The sequence below is a fragment of the Hippoglossus hippoglossus genome, chromosome 17 (genome assembly GCF_009819705.1).
Source record: "Hippoglossus hippoglossus isolate fHipHip1 chromosome 17, fHipHip1.pri, whole genome shotgun sequence".
In the NCBI taxonomy this organism is placed as follows: Eukaryota; Metazoa; Chordata; class Actinopteri; order Pleuronectiformes; family Pleuronectidae; genus Hippoglossus; species Hippoglossus hippoglossus.
In genome coordinates, this window is record NC_047167.1 from 4700947 (window position 1) to 4717491 (window position 16545).

At 40.8% G+C, this 16545-nt stretch overlaps 1 protein-coding gene across 7 annotated transcripts in view; it reads right to left on the reverse strand.

The window, feature by feature from the left end:
• The window catches only part of col15a1b (collagen, type XV, alpha 1b), a 54170-nt gene that overhangs the window by 18405 nt on the left and 19220 nt on the right, over positions 1-16545 (reverse strand). For 5 of the 7 annotated variants that reach the window (XM_034613621.1, XM_034613618.1, XM_034613619.1 and 2 more), the window contains 14 exons: positions 12917-13104; positions 12312-12521; positions 10752-10904; positions 7849-7923; positions 6938-7036; positions 5807-5918; positions 5134-5174; positions 4866-5039; positions 4725-4751; positions 4558-4620; positions 4365-4442; positions 4097-4159; positions 3851-4000; positions 1804-1977 (listed from right to left, as the gene is read on the reverse strand). In XM_034613621.1, coding sequence (XP_034469512.1) covers positions 1804-1977; positions 3851-4000; positions 4097-4159; positions 4365-4442; positions 4558-4620; positions 4725-4751; positions 4866-5039; positions 5134-5174; positions 5807-5918; positions 6938-7036; positions 7849-7923; positions 10752-10904; positions 12312-12521; positions 12917-13104 — 1607 coding nt within the window. The remainder of the gene's footprint in view (positions 1-1803; positions 1978-3850; positions 4001-4096; positions 4160-4364; positions 4443-4557; positions 4621-4724; positions 4752-4865; positions 5040-5133; positions 5175-5806; positions 5919-6937; positions 7037-7848; positions 7924-10751; positions 10905-12311; positions 12522-12916; positions 13105-16545) is intronic. The other 2 variants (XM_034613622.1, XM_034613620.1) reach the window with 1 other exon arrangement.

Below are 16545 nucleotides of genomic sequence, written 5' to 3' on the forward strand. Positions count from 1 at the left end.
GTGATGAGATCATCCATTCCAACACTATTCTGCATCTCCTCAACACACCACAATACAACATGCTCACACTCCAACAATGTTAAGACTTAAGTGTTGTATCATATATAAAATTTCAATTTTACCAACTGACAGAAATCAAACTGGCATTGGCTGCATTTAAATTATCTCATTACTTTTTTTCTGCCATTTAATTAACATTTATTTTGTAATGAACACCATACTGAGCTTATTTTGATTCAGCTGAAATGCAGCGTGAAGCAATGTCGTCAGGAATGGAAGAGGGAAGGATGATATTGTCTCATCACTTAAAATGAAAGGTGAAAAGATCAGTGTATTCCTTTAACCAAGCAGTAGCAGACCAAAGTACAGCAATGTTTCTGTTTCTTCCGTGTACCAGGGGCCTCAGATTTCTATGGTATCACTCTCAGTTCTAAGGGACACTGATGAATTTTATGCACAGATCATTTAAATAAGTCTGTGTGTGTGTGAGAATCTTTAGGATGCATCTCAATCATCTTGGTGACTCCAAATCTCTACTGCCCCTTCAACATTTGCTGGGCACATTTATGCAGAAGCCCTGAGTTTTTATTTTTATTTTTATGTTTGGATAATTTTTTTAATGCGTGAAAAGAACAATTTAAAACACAATTCTAGCCAGAACAAAGATATGAAATGAATTTGCAGAATTTTCTATCACATAATTTTCTAAAGGAAATTACAAATCCCCTTTGAGAAAACATGACTGCTTCAAGACCTGTTCAGACTTAGTGAGTGGTGAATGGCAGCCTCATGTGGCCAAAATGAGTATTACAACAAAAAGGTAATGTAAATGTTTTCATTTTCTTTTATATATTTTTACATAATTTTATTTTATTAGTAATTTAACATTTTTTTTAACTGTCATGCCCCATTTATTTTATTGTCTGCAAATGTCATCTTGTAATGTGTCTAATGTGTAGGCTCTACATTGACAATGTGCGATTATATGGTTTTTACATCATTAAAAAAATTATTTAAAAGAAGATGAAATAAATAAAGTTAAAATGTATTGTCTCTCAGGGCATCTGCATATTCATGCTCTGCTGTGAATAATCGGGTTTATGGGTTTCCCTCTGAGGCCACTCTTTGGTTTTGTCCAACATTTTCTTGTAAATAATAAAAGTATTCTCACCACTTCATAAAACTAAAACACACAATAAGGAGCTGTTGTAGGATTGTTATGACCGTGGTTGAAAATAATATCTCAGCACATCAGTGCACCTTGGTAGAGAGCAGCCAACATACAACAATATGCAAAAAGAGAAAACAAGACAGACCAGAACAAAAGGCAGAATTGTTTCTTCACCATGTTGGAGAAAAAGAGCATAAGGCAGCTGATGCTGAGGTTATGAATTCAGAAAGTCTCAGGTCACTTCCTCACTGTTCAGTCACTTTGTCATGTAAAGTGAAACTTCATGCTGAAATGTTTCATTTGGTGATGACAACATGTGAACTGGAAGTGAATGAACCCAAAACTAACACACACACACACACACACACACACACACACACACACACACACACACACACACACACTTCAGTCACCTGGGTAAATACAATTTCAGCTGCCATTCAGTGGTTAGGACAACATGGTGGAAGATAATCTACAGTCGTTGGGCAGAGCATTGGGGCATGTGGTCTCAATCAAATGATATAAAGCATTGTGATTGTTTATTTTTTCCCTTTGCCTCAATGCACTGTCTCTTGACTGTATTTCTGCCTTTTAGTGTTCGCTGGTTTACAAGCAAACCCACGACCGTATACCTCGCCTGAACCCCAAGCAGACCCGAAGACAAGCCCAGACCCAGAGGCCAAACCGGATTCAGAGCTGAACCCAGAACTGAAACCGGAGCCGAGGTCTGAGCCGAGGTCCGAGGACCACTCTGAGCTCAAACCTGACTCATCGGGCCCAGAACCACTAAACCAATCCTCTATCATCTGAAACGAGAGCGGAGAGGAGGACGAGGTGGTGGGAGGGGAGTCGGAGATGAAGAACAGGGACGAGATGTGGGCAGGATAAAGATTGGTGAGGATATTAAGGAGTGACATGTGGGAACAGAGGTGGAGAGAGATTAAAAGACCATGAAACACACAAACACTTATCAAGTGTGTTGTAAGAAAAGACAAACTAACAGGAACACTGGAAGTCAGTCAGGTTGTGATACTGAGAGAAAGTCAAACAAACTAATTTGACTGGCCAATTTTTGTATATATTATTATTCATATGTTATACCAGTTTTAGAACATTTTAGTACAACACACAGCAAACCTGACTTGTCACATTTCACATTTGTGATTGGATTACACAGAAAATAAAATCTATAATGAAATTAAATATTATTCAAAAAATATTTAATTTCAAAATATAAGGCCCGCTGTTATGTTACTCTATAAAAGTTATGTGCAAAATGAAATGAAAGTTTTAATTTAATTGGTCTGTTTAGTTTTTTTGTATTGCAGACGGTGCTGCGGCCCCCTCAGCATTACTACTTCCAGCATCCATCCAACTTAAAGGGATAGTTCACAGAAAAATAAAAATTAACTTATTATCTACTCACCACTATGCCGATGGAGGGTTGGGTGAAGTGTTTGAGTCCACAAAACACTTCTGGAGTCTCAGGGGTAAACAGCGTTGCAGCCAAATCCGATTCAATTGAAGTTACTGGAGATACATTTTTCAAACGTAATAAAAATAACAGAAAAAACACAACATGCCTCCATACTGCTCGTGTGGTGTCATCCAAGTGTCGGCCCCGACATCAAGCTCTCGCCCAAGGGCATGCGCGGGGTGTGTGTTAGCATCACTACTTCCGGTAGTGGAGTTTTGGGCTTAAACACCACGAGCAGTATGGAGGCATGTTATGTTCTTTTTTTTTCTTTTTTTTCTTGAGTATGAAGAAGGAGTCACCAGTAACTTCAGTTGTATTGGATTCAGCTGCTACTCTGTTTACCCCTGAGACTCTAAAAGTGTTTTGTGGACTCACACACTTCACCCACCCCTCCATCGGCCCAGTGGGGAGTAGATAATGAGTGAACTATCCCTTTAAGGTGAATTTTAACTGGAAAACAAAAAAAGATTTATAAAAAGCATATACAACTATATGCTTGAATAAAAACACACAATATATAACAATTACAAAGACAAAAGATAGACAGACACAAGTATAACATGAAGGGGAAGAAAAGGTTTTCACACATAATGTAATTGTAAGACAGAAAGCACAACTTTCTACGGAGGTGAAACCTTTACAGGCAAACTGGAACTCAAAAAGCTTTTATTTGTTCCTCATTGGTATTTCTATGTCTTCAGTCTGTGTCAGTAAATCCTCCTCTGCTTGATAAGACATCAGTGTTTGTGATGTTATTACATTTGAGAAGTGAGTGTTTTCCAGTGAGATCAGTTTGTGGTCACAATGTTCAGTAAAGGATAAAAGCTCAGTCAGTAAAACCTTTTGTCTTATCATTTAATGCACGTTTCAGAGATTTTGAAAGCAAATGCAGAATGAAGACATGTGACACGTGTCTGTTCATCCTCATCATCGGGGTGGACTGTCTTTTGAAGCATTATTTGAAACATCATCAGATTTTAAAGCTGTAAACTCAATGAAATGTGTTTGTAGCTCCAAGAGCAGCCTCTGTGTGCCTCTATATAAAAAACTAAATCATAAAGCAACACTCCAGGACTGTTACACGCCTCATATTTACAATGAAAATACACGTTCTGATCTGCAGGTTTTACTTCGTCCCCTGTATTTGAAACAGAATACACTGTAAGTTTAACACTGTATGTCCTCTGGTATCGGTGACTTACTGGTATTCCAGGTTTGCCTGCGGCCCCGTCTCTTCCGGGGACACCAGAGGGGCCATCGTGACCAGAGGGGAGGCCCTCAGCTGTGTCAGGTAACATGCTAGATCCAGAGGGACCAGGAGGCCCTGGAGGCCCTGGTGGACCAGGAGCACCCTGGGAGAGGGAGAATGATTATTTTTTTCAACTGTGTAAATTCAAGTATCAGACTATGTCATCCACCTCACTGGTTATTATCTGTTCTTATCTTACCCTGATGAGTTCAGTGTCACTGTCCAAGTCTTCAAAGCCAGAACCCAGAGCATCTGCTCCATACTAAAACACACAAACACACACACACACACACACACACACACACACACACACACACACACACACACACACACACACACACACACACACACACACATGGAGAGCTCAGTTACGCTTCAACCATCTTGTCCTTCACTCTGACTCCATCAATAAATATTCTGGATTATATCAACACACAAGTGGTAGAACGACGAACGGTGTTCCTTACTGGTACACTGCGTGATCTTGGGGGTCCAGGTGGCCCAGGGAGGCCTGGAGGGCCTGGTAAACCGATTCCTGAGTCTCCCTGTAGGACGGGAGGCCAAGTGCATTTGGTGTTGAACATAAAAGTAAACTGCACTTTACACAAAGATACATTCATGATTAGGTTTTTAGTTGCAACATGGGGGCTTCAGTCGCACCTTGTCTCCGCTTGGTCCAGCTTCTCCATCCAAACCTGGAAATCCCTGAGGTCCTCTCTGACCCTGGAGGTGAAAATACAATCTTGTTATTGTAGTCTATTTATCAACAGTTACACAAAAACATACTGATGAAGACTGAAGAAGAACTAAAGAGTTAAATAACTTACTGGGTCTCCTGTATCACCCTTGTTTCCCTGTGAAGCAATGAAGGGTAAAAGTGGGTGACACAAAAAGAACAGTGTAGGATTCAGGAGGGATAGAGCTTATGATCTCAATAGTTCAATAAAGGTTTGGAAACACACACACACCTGCTGTCCATCTCTCCCTGGCAGTCCAGTGGATCCGGGGGTCCCTGCTGGCCCCTGGGTCCCCCTTGATCCAGGTTGAGCTTGCCCAGGTCGAGGGGTCGGTCCTGGGGGACCAGGTGGTCCAGGTGGTCCGGGATCTCCACGCTCTCCTTTTACCTCAGGCCTGACATGACCCTGGAAATTCAAATAATTCTCTCATATTATTTCTAAAAGTGTAATAACACATATTGATGTCTGTTGTAATGTTTTGACTGACAGTGACACTTACGTCTCCTGATCTCTCCCCTGCCTCCTCTGTCTGGTGTGGCTCTGTTAACAAAGACATCCTCATGTTTTACTGACCAGTTCCTGTGATGTAACTTCAGCCAAACTGTCGTCTGACATTTAACAAACATCTCCAGATTCTCACAAAGAAACATGAGTGTCACAGTTCGTAAATGCTGCTCAGTGAAGTTACTGAGATTTGGTTCTTAAATCAGAGCATGAGCAAGTGTTGGTTTCATTACAACTGTAACATCTATATCTGCTATTGATCCAAATGCATTTTGGTTTATACTCTTGTTGCTCTTATTGCAAACAAATGTGTTCAGTTGTCTCAATTGATTATGGATATACTTATAACAGTAACTGCTCCTTAATCTTTATTTAACCAGACTAAAGTAGCTGGGAGCTTACATGCCTTGCTTAAGGGTACCCCAGCAGCGGAAACAAAGGAATGCTAAGATGCACCAGTTCACAGGTGGGCTTCTCTTATATTTAGATTTCTGTTTAACAGACTTCACATATTAACTTCAGATCTTTGCTGTGATGCCGACCCTGAAGCACAGATGTATAGTTTCTAGCTACTTCTGGAGAGGTCACATTTACAAAGAGAAAGGAACATGTTGAAGAAGAAGTCTCAGTAAACTAACAAGCAAATAAACAAGGCATGTGATTCTGACCTCTTATCATTTCTTCATTGCTCTCTGTTGGTGTCATGTGACCAGAAAACTCTTCAAGCTCCACCTCCGGAGCCTCAGTGGGAGGAGCTCTGACTGGAAAGCTGTCCTCCCCCTACGAGAGATGGAGAAGATCAGTTGGTCAGTAGGTCACAGAAAATCTATATTCAAAATTCAATCTCAAAAGTTATAATGAAATATTGAAATGGCATGACAGTCTGTCGGGATGCATCCTGCACCAATCCTGTTTGTGGCAACAGGAAAAGTCAGAGGTTGAACAGACTTATTGTGATTGGTCTTTGGTTTTGGTTCTAATTATTAATACTTAAGTACTAAGTCATAGATATGTTGAAAGATTCATTCATGTGTGATGAACCAGCAAATGGACTGACAGAGATTTGGACCAGTATCTAAATATCCAGAGCCACACCACTAAAATAATGTAAGTAAAAACAGGAAAGTGATAATACAAGCAAGAAAAATAATCAACATATGGTTACTCAGTCCATACAAATGAACTGTAAGAACAAAAATAAATAAAGCATAGTTAGAAATGTATAAAACCCAGTAGTTAAGGGTCATTTAAAGAAAAATGAAAAGCCTTAATTTACCGAACTTTATCCTGCAGGATATTATCAAATAACAATAAGATTGTCATCACTGTTTTCTGGTGGAAAAACTAAAGCTTTCACTGTGACTTTAATGGCTTGCAACAGTTATTCAGCTTTTGAAGGACAGTTTAGTTTGAAGCTTCAAGGTCAGTGTTGATTATGGGATGTTTGGGGCCAGACCGGCTTCCTCCTTGTGGGAGGATGAAACATGGCACCGGAACAGGGAAGAAATACAAACTCATATGCACGTACAGAAGGAAAGCTGTTTTAGGGTTCTGATGATAAGATGCGGGGCGCAACACATAACAGCAGATGCAACAGGCTAACACACACACACACACACACACACACACACACACACACACACACACACTGAGAGCATCACAAGATAACGCCATTTTAATAAACGTGGTGTGCAGCTGTGACCTCAACAAACTTACCAGGGACACATACAATATTTCAGACTGAATATATTCACTGCACAAAGATATGTGTATGAAGTGATGCCATCAATCCAGCTTACCTGTGCCGTGCCGTGTTCTCTCTCCTGTTTGTTCTTGGTCATTTCCTCCTCTGTCTCTCTGTCATCCAGAGCATCATCTCCGCTGGCGAATCCCGAGGCCTTTGTCAAACATCACATCAAAGTGCTTGATTCAGAAAACAGGCTCACGACAAGATGTCACAGATGACATAGTGCTCCAGTTTAACCAAACAGAGAATAACCTGATTTAATTGTTAATTACTTTGAATACATCATGTATAAAGTTCTATAATAATGACTTTATTCACTGGTAAAATACAGTCCACCTGTCAAGTGTAAATGCTGGATCTACAGAGGATCTCACGCTGGAGACATCTAGCCCTGTAGTTTTGAAGTAGTGGTATGTGGATGTGGACATTTTCTATTTTGTCCATTACTATGAAAAACAATTCATGATTGCTTCTTAGTTTTTCCTTCAAGCCACAGGAGAACCACTGTGACCTCTTTGCTCTTAGCACTTAGTGGAAAAACCTATAAACATTTATTTTTCCATCAAGTAGTCTGACCACTAGGGGCTGCTTTTGATGCATTTACCCAATTTTATGAACAACTCCTTTAACTGTTACTGGCAGATGATCCCCTCTCAGTATGGGTGTGTGTGTGTGTGTGTGTGTGTGTGTGTGTGTGTGTGTGTGTGTGTGTGTGTGTGTGTGTGTGTGTGTGTGTGTGTGTGTGTGTGTGTGTACACACATAATGACCTCCTTGATCCTTCCTTTCTTCCAGGATGTTTTGTTTTTTTAGGGGTGTAACTTTTTCTTTTTCTCTTCTGATCTTTTGATACAGCAATTAGCTCTAAAAGTGTTATTTAAGAGTGTGTTCCCTCCATATATTGTGTATGTGTGTACGTGTGTGTTTGTGTGCAACTGGTGTGTGCCTGTGTGCGTGTGTCTCACATAAGGATCATCATCTTCACACTGCTCCTCAGCCGCCCTCGGATCATCTTTTATCACCAGCTGCTGAATGGAGCCCTGGAGAGACACAGTGACAGTGTTAAAACTAACAACCAATTTAAACTGACTCAGGAAACTGACTTTAAGGTTTCAAATGACTCCTAGGATGTGAATCTTGCTGTTGACAGTAAATAAGTTATCACTGTGCCTGCAGAGAGAGAGGATGAATGACATTATAACTGAGCTCATCAGCACAGTCAATGGAAACACCATGACATACAGTATGAGTCAATATGCTTAGATTAATTGACTGGGACCATGAAGCTGATCACAAATTACCACCATAAACTCCACAGACACAACATTTGTATATATCTTCTAACTCTGACAATCAGGACATCCTGGGGTTATTTAGGGATTCACTTTTTGATAAACACATTTTGCCACAGTCAGTCGCCCAAATGTCTTCTTGTTGTGAGGAAGATGTTGCTGCTCGCAATTGTCCTTTCTTTGTCTTGAAATAAATAAATCGTGTTCTTATTTGAAGGGGACTAAATTCTGATCTGTTTCTCCTAAACCCTCCTCATAGGAGAAATAAGGAGAAAGAGACCAGATACATCCAAGACAAATGTTCCTTCTGCTGTGCTCACTGGCTTCTCTTGGTTTTCTTTAGACTTGAATTTCATCCCTGAGACAAATTTCTGATATTGTGTATGTGTGCGCCAACCAAGTTTTTTTGATGTTATCTCAAGAATCTCATTGTTTGAGACAAATAAACAGTGAAGGGAGAGCATTTTAAATAAGGATCAGGCTGAGACAAGAAGAAGGCGATTTCTCAGGAGCTGAATGTAAGAAGTGGAGAAATAGTCTAAATCTCATATTGATCTTAAATTGAGTTAAAGTCCAGACAATGAAGAGAATTTGATTTTGATTTTTCCTTTCATCTGAGTAAAGTGGTGATTTTTATGTGCATATGTTTGGGGTTAATGGGACATTAATGATAACAGACCAAAATCAAAATGTAGGTGGATTTATAATAATATTGTGATTCATTCACACACTGACTTACGTTATTAGCTTTCAGTCTAATTTCTTACAAATTACAAATGCAATATGAGTTTAGTAATTACCTGAGATAGTTTAGGTAAAACAAAAAAGGAATATGATCTTCAAAACTTTGCTTTCTCTCCCTGAGGAGCCCCACACACAATGCAGTACCGTCACCATGGAGACCAGATTTCTAGAGATACATGTTAAACATTTACAATACTCAAACTCACTTCACGGTAGTAATGTTACTGGTTTAAATGGCTTCTATGAGAACACAGAGAAAGAGGTTCACTCCTGTGGTCAACATTCACATACAAACACACGCTGATGAAAAAGGGCCCCATACCATGACTGCTCTCCTTTGAGGCCCAAGACAACACACACACACGCACACACACGCACACACACACACACACACACACACACACACACACACACACACACACACACACACACACACACACACACACGCACACACAGAGTGACCCAGATATTTCAGGCTGGACATGACTGCTGCTAAGCATGCACATATTGAGTGGCTACGCTTCAGATAACCCGCTCAGAAAGTCAAGCGACACCAAACAAAGAAGAATGAAGTGGGAGTGACCACATCCAGTCACCATGGCAACAAGATCAGCAGCTTGTTTTGTGAGGACTGTTTGCGTTGGGCTGGCAGTGAGTGTGAGTGTGCAGGGTGTTTTTAGTTGTTCACTTTTTTCATATGCTCTAATGTCATTTCACACATATCTATTTCAATGACATGCATACAAATATGTTTTTCCCTTCATCAGAATATTGCAGAAAACCTGCTACGTTATCACATTTGACAGACTTGGCTGCAAAGGCCTTGATCTGACCACAACTGAGCCTTGACCACATGTCAGTCCTGTTGACATCTCCGACTTCCGCATCTGCTACTGCTTTACTCCTCCATCCTCTCCTCCCTTCCACATATCATCCTTCTCTCTTCCTACTTCATCCTCTCCTCCCTTCATGTCACAGCCAGCACAGGATGTGGAATAGAGGGGGGGGGGGGGGTCAGAGAGGTCCAGATTGTGTTATAGAGATGGTACACATTAGTGTGTTAGTGTCCAGCCATCATGTGGTCTGGCAAAGATCAGAAGACATGAAATGCCCCAATCCTCCAGACTCTCTCATCAACAAGTCACATCGGTCAACAGAACTGCTGCTCACTGGATGTTTGAGTAAAACCCAGAGACAGCAGTATATGAAAATACCAGAAGACTTCAGAAATTCTGAAACCAGCCTGTCTGACAACTACAATGATGCCACTGTCAACGTCGTTGTGAGATCACTTCTTTTCCCCCATTTTGAGGGCCCGGTTACACATAAACAAATGTTTCAAGGGCGAACCTTCACCTCCTGTTTACTTCCAATCTGTGTGAGGAGGCCGATAAAACTTTGTCTTCCTGTGGCGAGGCAAATCACAACATGCCTTTGCTTGGAATTCAGGTTTTGTAAACCTTGACCCACGATATATATCCTGTCGGAACTACTCACTACTACTACTACTTTACAATCAGCTCTTAATATTAGATTTGCATCTGAACTTTTTAATTGTTATATTTCCAAAGTGCATGATCGTCTCTCTGCAGACTGAATAACTCTCCAGAGGAGACAGACTGGGGGTGGATGATTTCAACTCTTTTACATGATAATCAGAGGCTAGATGACACATGCACACACCTACTCACACACGTTAACAAATGTAATCCTGAGGCCAGCAGCACAGACCAGACACCGGCAGCCAGACATATTCTTTCAGAACAGAAAAACTCCTTGTCTTCTTCCTCTGGATTCAGACATGCGTTCACAGGCCCAGTTTATTTACTCACCACAAACTTGTCAAGCCCCGTGTTTCCTGCGTTAGCGACAAAGATGCCTGAGTTGTGAGAAAACGTGAGTCTCTCCGGCCTGCGATGGAAAGTCGCCCTCTCTGCCTCTCCACAGTCCATGTAGAGACGCACCTCATCGTGCTCCACCACCACCTGACGGACAAATACACACTTTAAAAATATCCTTTTTTTCCCTGTATCACTTAGAAATTTACTTACAACTCCAGGGTTTTCAGTTGACAGGAGGCCTTTGTTTGTGTTAATTGAACAACTAGGAAGATATTATCTTTTCTAGAGTGAAATTGTCTTTTTATCCATTCCCTCACAGGAAGGTTGGGGTCAGCTGACATTTTATTTAAAAAAGCTGCCAATTAATACAACACATTTTACATGCTTTATAGACAATGTTTAAAAAGATAAGAGTGTGATGACCAAGCTTTATCCCTACATTTACACTATTTAAAAAAAAAAAAATCATCTTATCTCATAAGTCTTGTGGAATGAACAATTATTTTAGATTTTTAACACATCAGTTAATGTTCCCAAAGTGTTTAAATAAACAAGGTGAATAAAGTGAGGGTTAGAAGAACAAGTTACAGCTTAACATTTTTTTTTGCAAACATACAATCAAAGATTTTGGCAATCGCAGAAACAAACTATGCAAATTAATCACAATGAAAGACAAGAAATACAATAATTTTACATTGCCTGGCTCCTCAGTACATCTCAGAGCTCCGCTGCTCCCTCTCCATCCCCAGATCTCTTAGATCCTCAGACCAACTGCTCCTGGCTGTCCCTCGCTCAGGGCTAAGGGTTAAGGGGGATTGTGCTTTCACTGTAGCCGCCCCAAAGATCTCAAACAGTTTAACTCTGCTAAGTCTTTTAAGGCTGGACTGAAGACCCACATGTTCTCTCTTTTGACTGCCCTTGACTATGTCTTTTACTTATTTGTTTTAGACTTGTTAGCCGATTATGCCAAAGAGTTTGATTTGTGGACTCATTTTAAGATTATTAGGTGGCTCTTACTATTCTTTGATATTGTTTTTATCTTCTCTTATTCTAGTGTGATGGTATTGTACAGCACTTTGGTCAACCCTGGTTGTTTTTAAATGATTAGGTTGTTTTTGATTTGATTTGAACGGTAATGGTAACATAAAAGATAAAAGAAACGTATCACCCAGTTTATCAAAACAATGATGTAAAAGCCATTCTGTAAAAGTGGGTTATGGGAAATACTTTAAAGACAAAAATTCTAGTCTGAGTATTACAGGTAAATTATATCCTGTCACCCTGAGTCTTCAGCCTTGACTGAAGGCCAGCTAACAGGGATGTATTGATAGATCTCTATCTATGGACTGCTGAACCAGCTTAGTATATAATAATAGCTCAGTGCAAAACCCTCCTGAAAGTCAAGAGATATGAGAGATATGATTTTGCTTTTGTCATTTGGTTAAAGGTCTTGCAGCCTCATTTTGTAATTAATTATTGTTCAGTATCAGTTCAATAAACTGTGACACTATAATTCGTCATATTACGTTAACTGTTCCAGATGATGCTCACCGTGAACCGTGTCCACTGGTCAGTCATGTCGGGGACACTGAAGGCCGCAGCTTTATGGCTGTGGGACACCTGCTCTCTCTCAGTGTAGTACAATAAGATGCTCTGGAGGCCCCCACGCACCGGAGTGAGGGCCAAACCCAGCTCCACCACCTGCTGACCGGCGTCTGTGATGGCAAAGAGCATGCCTCCTCTCTGACTGGTCGGTCGCACCTGCAGCAAGCACGAGGTAGAAGACAGCAGAGATCAGGAAAAACGTAATGCTTCAGAGCAGTGCTTGCATCATATGAAAATTGCAGTTCTACAAATTATTAAAACCAAACACTCATTCTGTATTCATTGTAACCAATAATACTGTTTTCATGAATTTCAAGGAGAAAAATTAGGACCTGAATTTTTGTGCTATATCATCAGAATTCCACCAGGTGGAAGCACAGAGAGGGTCTAGCTAACCATTAGGTGTTTTACATCACAATAAATTCCTGCGACCTGATAATAGCTAAGCACCATTGTTGTGTTTCCAGACCACTGTATTCAAAGCCATGGTGAAGCCTTAGTCACAGCATGAGGTTTAAAAGGTTAGAGAGTTCAAATCTCAATAGCGTTACCGTGACGATGATGGCAAAGTCCTTGTAGAATGACCCCGGCACGAAGGTCTTGGTGAGCCGGCCGATGTTGGCTTCGGGCCCAAAGATGTAAGCGGGAAACCCTTCATATCCAGGAGTGAAAGAGACCGAGGGAGGGAGCGGCACGCCAATTAACTCAGTCAGGTCCAGATGACTCCCCGAGCCTCGCTCTGAGAGAGACAGAGAGAGAAGACAACGTGAACGTGTGCAAATGGAAATAAAGAGTGAGCGACAGGTGGGGAGAAGCTGAAGAAGATGTCCCTTTCCGTGTGCTTTGTATCATAGTACTGATGATCTGTGTTCGGTCTCTTTTTAATTTGATCCAGAACTCTGAAGTCTCCTCATTAAAATCACACAATCAAAGTATCAGGTTAAATGAGCAAGGGATCGCCCTCAAGATCTGTTCTTTCATTTCACTTCCTGTTAGACTACATTACGACTGATAATTCTGTTTTCTTGACAGAGGGATTACTTGACTGACTTTATCTCTGACTCCAGAGCTGCAGGATAAAGATCTCACACTACTCAACTATTATCATGAATACAACTACTTTTAAATGCTGCTGCTACCATTAATTACATCATTATATCCATACAAACTACTATATTTATTTTCATTGTGACAACCAGTCAGGCAGAGCTTAAATATGTTGGTTACACAACTGTTCCTGGTCTCTCTCTTCTCCCCCCCCCCCCTCTCTTGAAACCCCTTTCCCTCGTCTTTTACTTGTAAGTTGCTCCGTCATTCACAGCATTACAGAAAGGAAGAAAGGTACATCTGAATAATCCTGACATGACTGGGATTTGGCTCAATTTGATCCCGACTCTGTCTGCACCTCGTTGTCCTGCCTCGCATGGACTTAATCCTCCGAAAGAGAACTGCACGCAAGCACACAAGTGTGGCCAATTAGAGTGTTTAGCCTGTACGTGATGAGATGGTTTCACATTCCCTTGATTCCTTCCACTATGGAGCCCGTCTCCTGTAGCGACAAACTCTCATCTCCGCATTCCAACCAGGCTCACCCCTGATACCTACGTATATGTCTGCTATACACACACACACACACACACACACACACACCGAAATGCATTTTCTTACACGTCAAACACACATCTCACCCACATGAACACACAAGAACTCCAGACCAGACAGCCCAACATTTGGGGGTTTCTAATTCATCAGCCTGACCAACTGGAAACAGTTGATTAGAGGGTTTAGTGTGTGTGTGTGTGTGTGTGTGTGTGTGTGTGTGTGTGTGTAACACACGTAATGACCTCCTTCGATCCTTCCTTTCTTCCAGGATGTTTTTTTTTTTAGGGGTCTAAGTTGGTGTGTGGCTGACATCTGGAGAGTGGTCCTCTTTACATTTATGCATTTAATGTTGCAAACACAGGTGTTGTGCTTGTGGCAGGCACTCAAGAAACACAGACACACACACAAACTCCTTTTACACAGCCTGCTCATGCTGGGAGTATCGCACCTTTGTTCCACCTTTACCCAGCAGCAGAGGTACTCATGATTCTGTTATGATTCTGTCAGGCTCTAAACTCTTTGATAAAGAGTTTTTGATATTCGTTGGACTGTTCTAATTGTGGACTCTTTTGGTTATTTAACTTTTACCTGTATTTCCTTGTTTCAGATTTGTTTTCATTCATGTTTCATTCTGTGTTTAGATTTGTGTTTCATTCTGTGTTTCCTGTTTTATTTTAAATTCGGATCTCCCTCATTTCTGTTCCATTTACTTCCTGCCTTTGTGTGTTTCCCTCCAGATTTGCTGCCTTGATGTGTTTCACCTGTTTGTCCTGTGCCACCTGCCTCTAGTTTGTCATCAGTTCAGTTTGTATTCAAGTCCTCAGTTCTGTCATGAGCTTAGTCGCTGTCAGTTTTGTCTCCAGTGTCTCCTGCCTTGTTTTCTTGTCATGCACAGTTTGAGTTTTGCCTGCTTCTTTCTGGGCCTGCTCCTTGTTTTGTGCTATTTGGAATAAATTCAGTTTTTTTTAATTGGATCTTCCTCCTGCCTCGCTCCTACGATGTGGGTCCACCTCCTGTCTTCACAAACCCTGACAAAACCAGACTGTTGACTGTGTAAAAGGGAGAGTCAGCATTATGGGACAGTGAAACACTGTGTGTGATGTGAAACAGGTTCTGAAACACTGATGACATCTAAAATAAAACACACTGCGGAGGCTTTATGCCGGCTTGTTTACTTTAATGAAAGGCTACATAATGTGGGGTCTTCTTGGTGGTAATATGGCGGGATCTCTATATAAAAGGGGCTAGACACACACACATCAGAACTGTGTTAGCAATGCCTTGCCTGCAGACAAATCCCTCTCCACTGAACATCATGTGATAGGGATTAAATCGCTGATTCTTCAGAATAATTCATGCTGACATCAGATGAGATTTTAAACACATATCTCACACAATGCATGTTCAAGGCCTTCTCCCCTGATAAAACACGGCCATGACCGGATCTAAATCCTCTCCGTATAACTCGTCCATTCATACATTCATGGTCAGACAGATAAGTTACTCCGGTGTCGTCAGGTCAGTCAAACAGTAAATCACATCATTCTTTCAGTTTCATTCATAGTTTTCAAACCAGTCGTTTTCATTTTGTGTCATTTTTTTCCCATTCTGACTCCCTGAACCTAATCCTCGTCATGCTCATGGCCACGTGGATGCCTGATCAACTTGTGGAGACTTATGAACCCAAGTTGAACAACCCCCTCGACGGTGCCATATATAACCTTTTAAATCCACTCGATCCTGACGTGCCACACAAAAGCTTCCTGTTCCTTTGTTGTCTAGAGATCTCAGCTTCTAACGCAGGCAGATACTTCTGAGTCACAAACCAACGCACCACAGAAACAAAAAGCACAGCTTCAGTTCTGCGTCACACACAGGGACATTATTTTGTATTAAGGTTAGATAGTTAGAGCCTAAGTTCTCTCACACAGTTTTACTGTAATCACATGTTAACACAAATTATACCAGCTTGATTCTATTTTCTTTACTGATATTCACTAGCAGCAATTGCTCTGTGTTTTCAGTTTACATACCGAGTTAATTGTCAAAGCTGCACTTATTAATATTTTCATGTTAACAATAGTTAAACCTTGTGTTCTTTATAAAGCGTTACTCAATATAGTGACTTACCCACAGGGAATGACGGTATCACTTCCTCATTCAGCTCCACAACTTTAGCATCTTTCAGCTGGTTTTACATTGTGTAGTTTCTTCTGGATGAGCAACTGTTTGCTAACAGGTTCCCCATATTAAAAAAACATGTCAATGTTATGTTTACAACTTGTTTCTGCCGCCCCCAGGTGGCCAAACAGAACAACAACGCAATGGAGGCTTAAGGGTATATTCTTTCCAATATTAGAGAATGGTCTAATAAATGAACAACATAGAAAAGGGAAGAAAAAACATTTCTAATACAAAAATTTAATAAATTTAACATTAATCACATTAATCTCTGCTATTTATTAGGGAATACTGGATAGAAAAGATAGTTATATTATTATAATATATATAGATAGATCTTTCGTTGGCAGCCTGTGATAAGGGAATGACACTGACAATGCTTCTCTTTCAAGGTTTG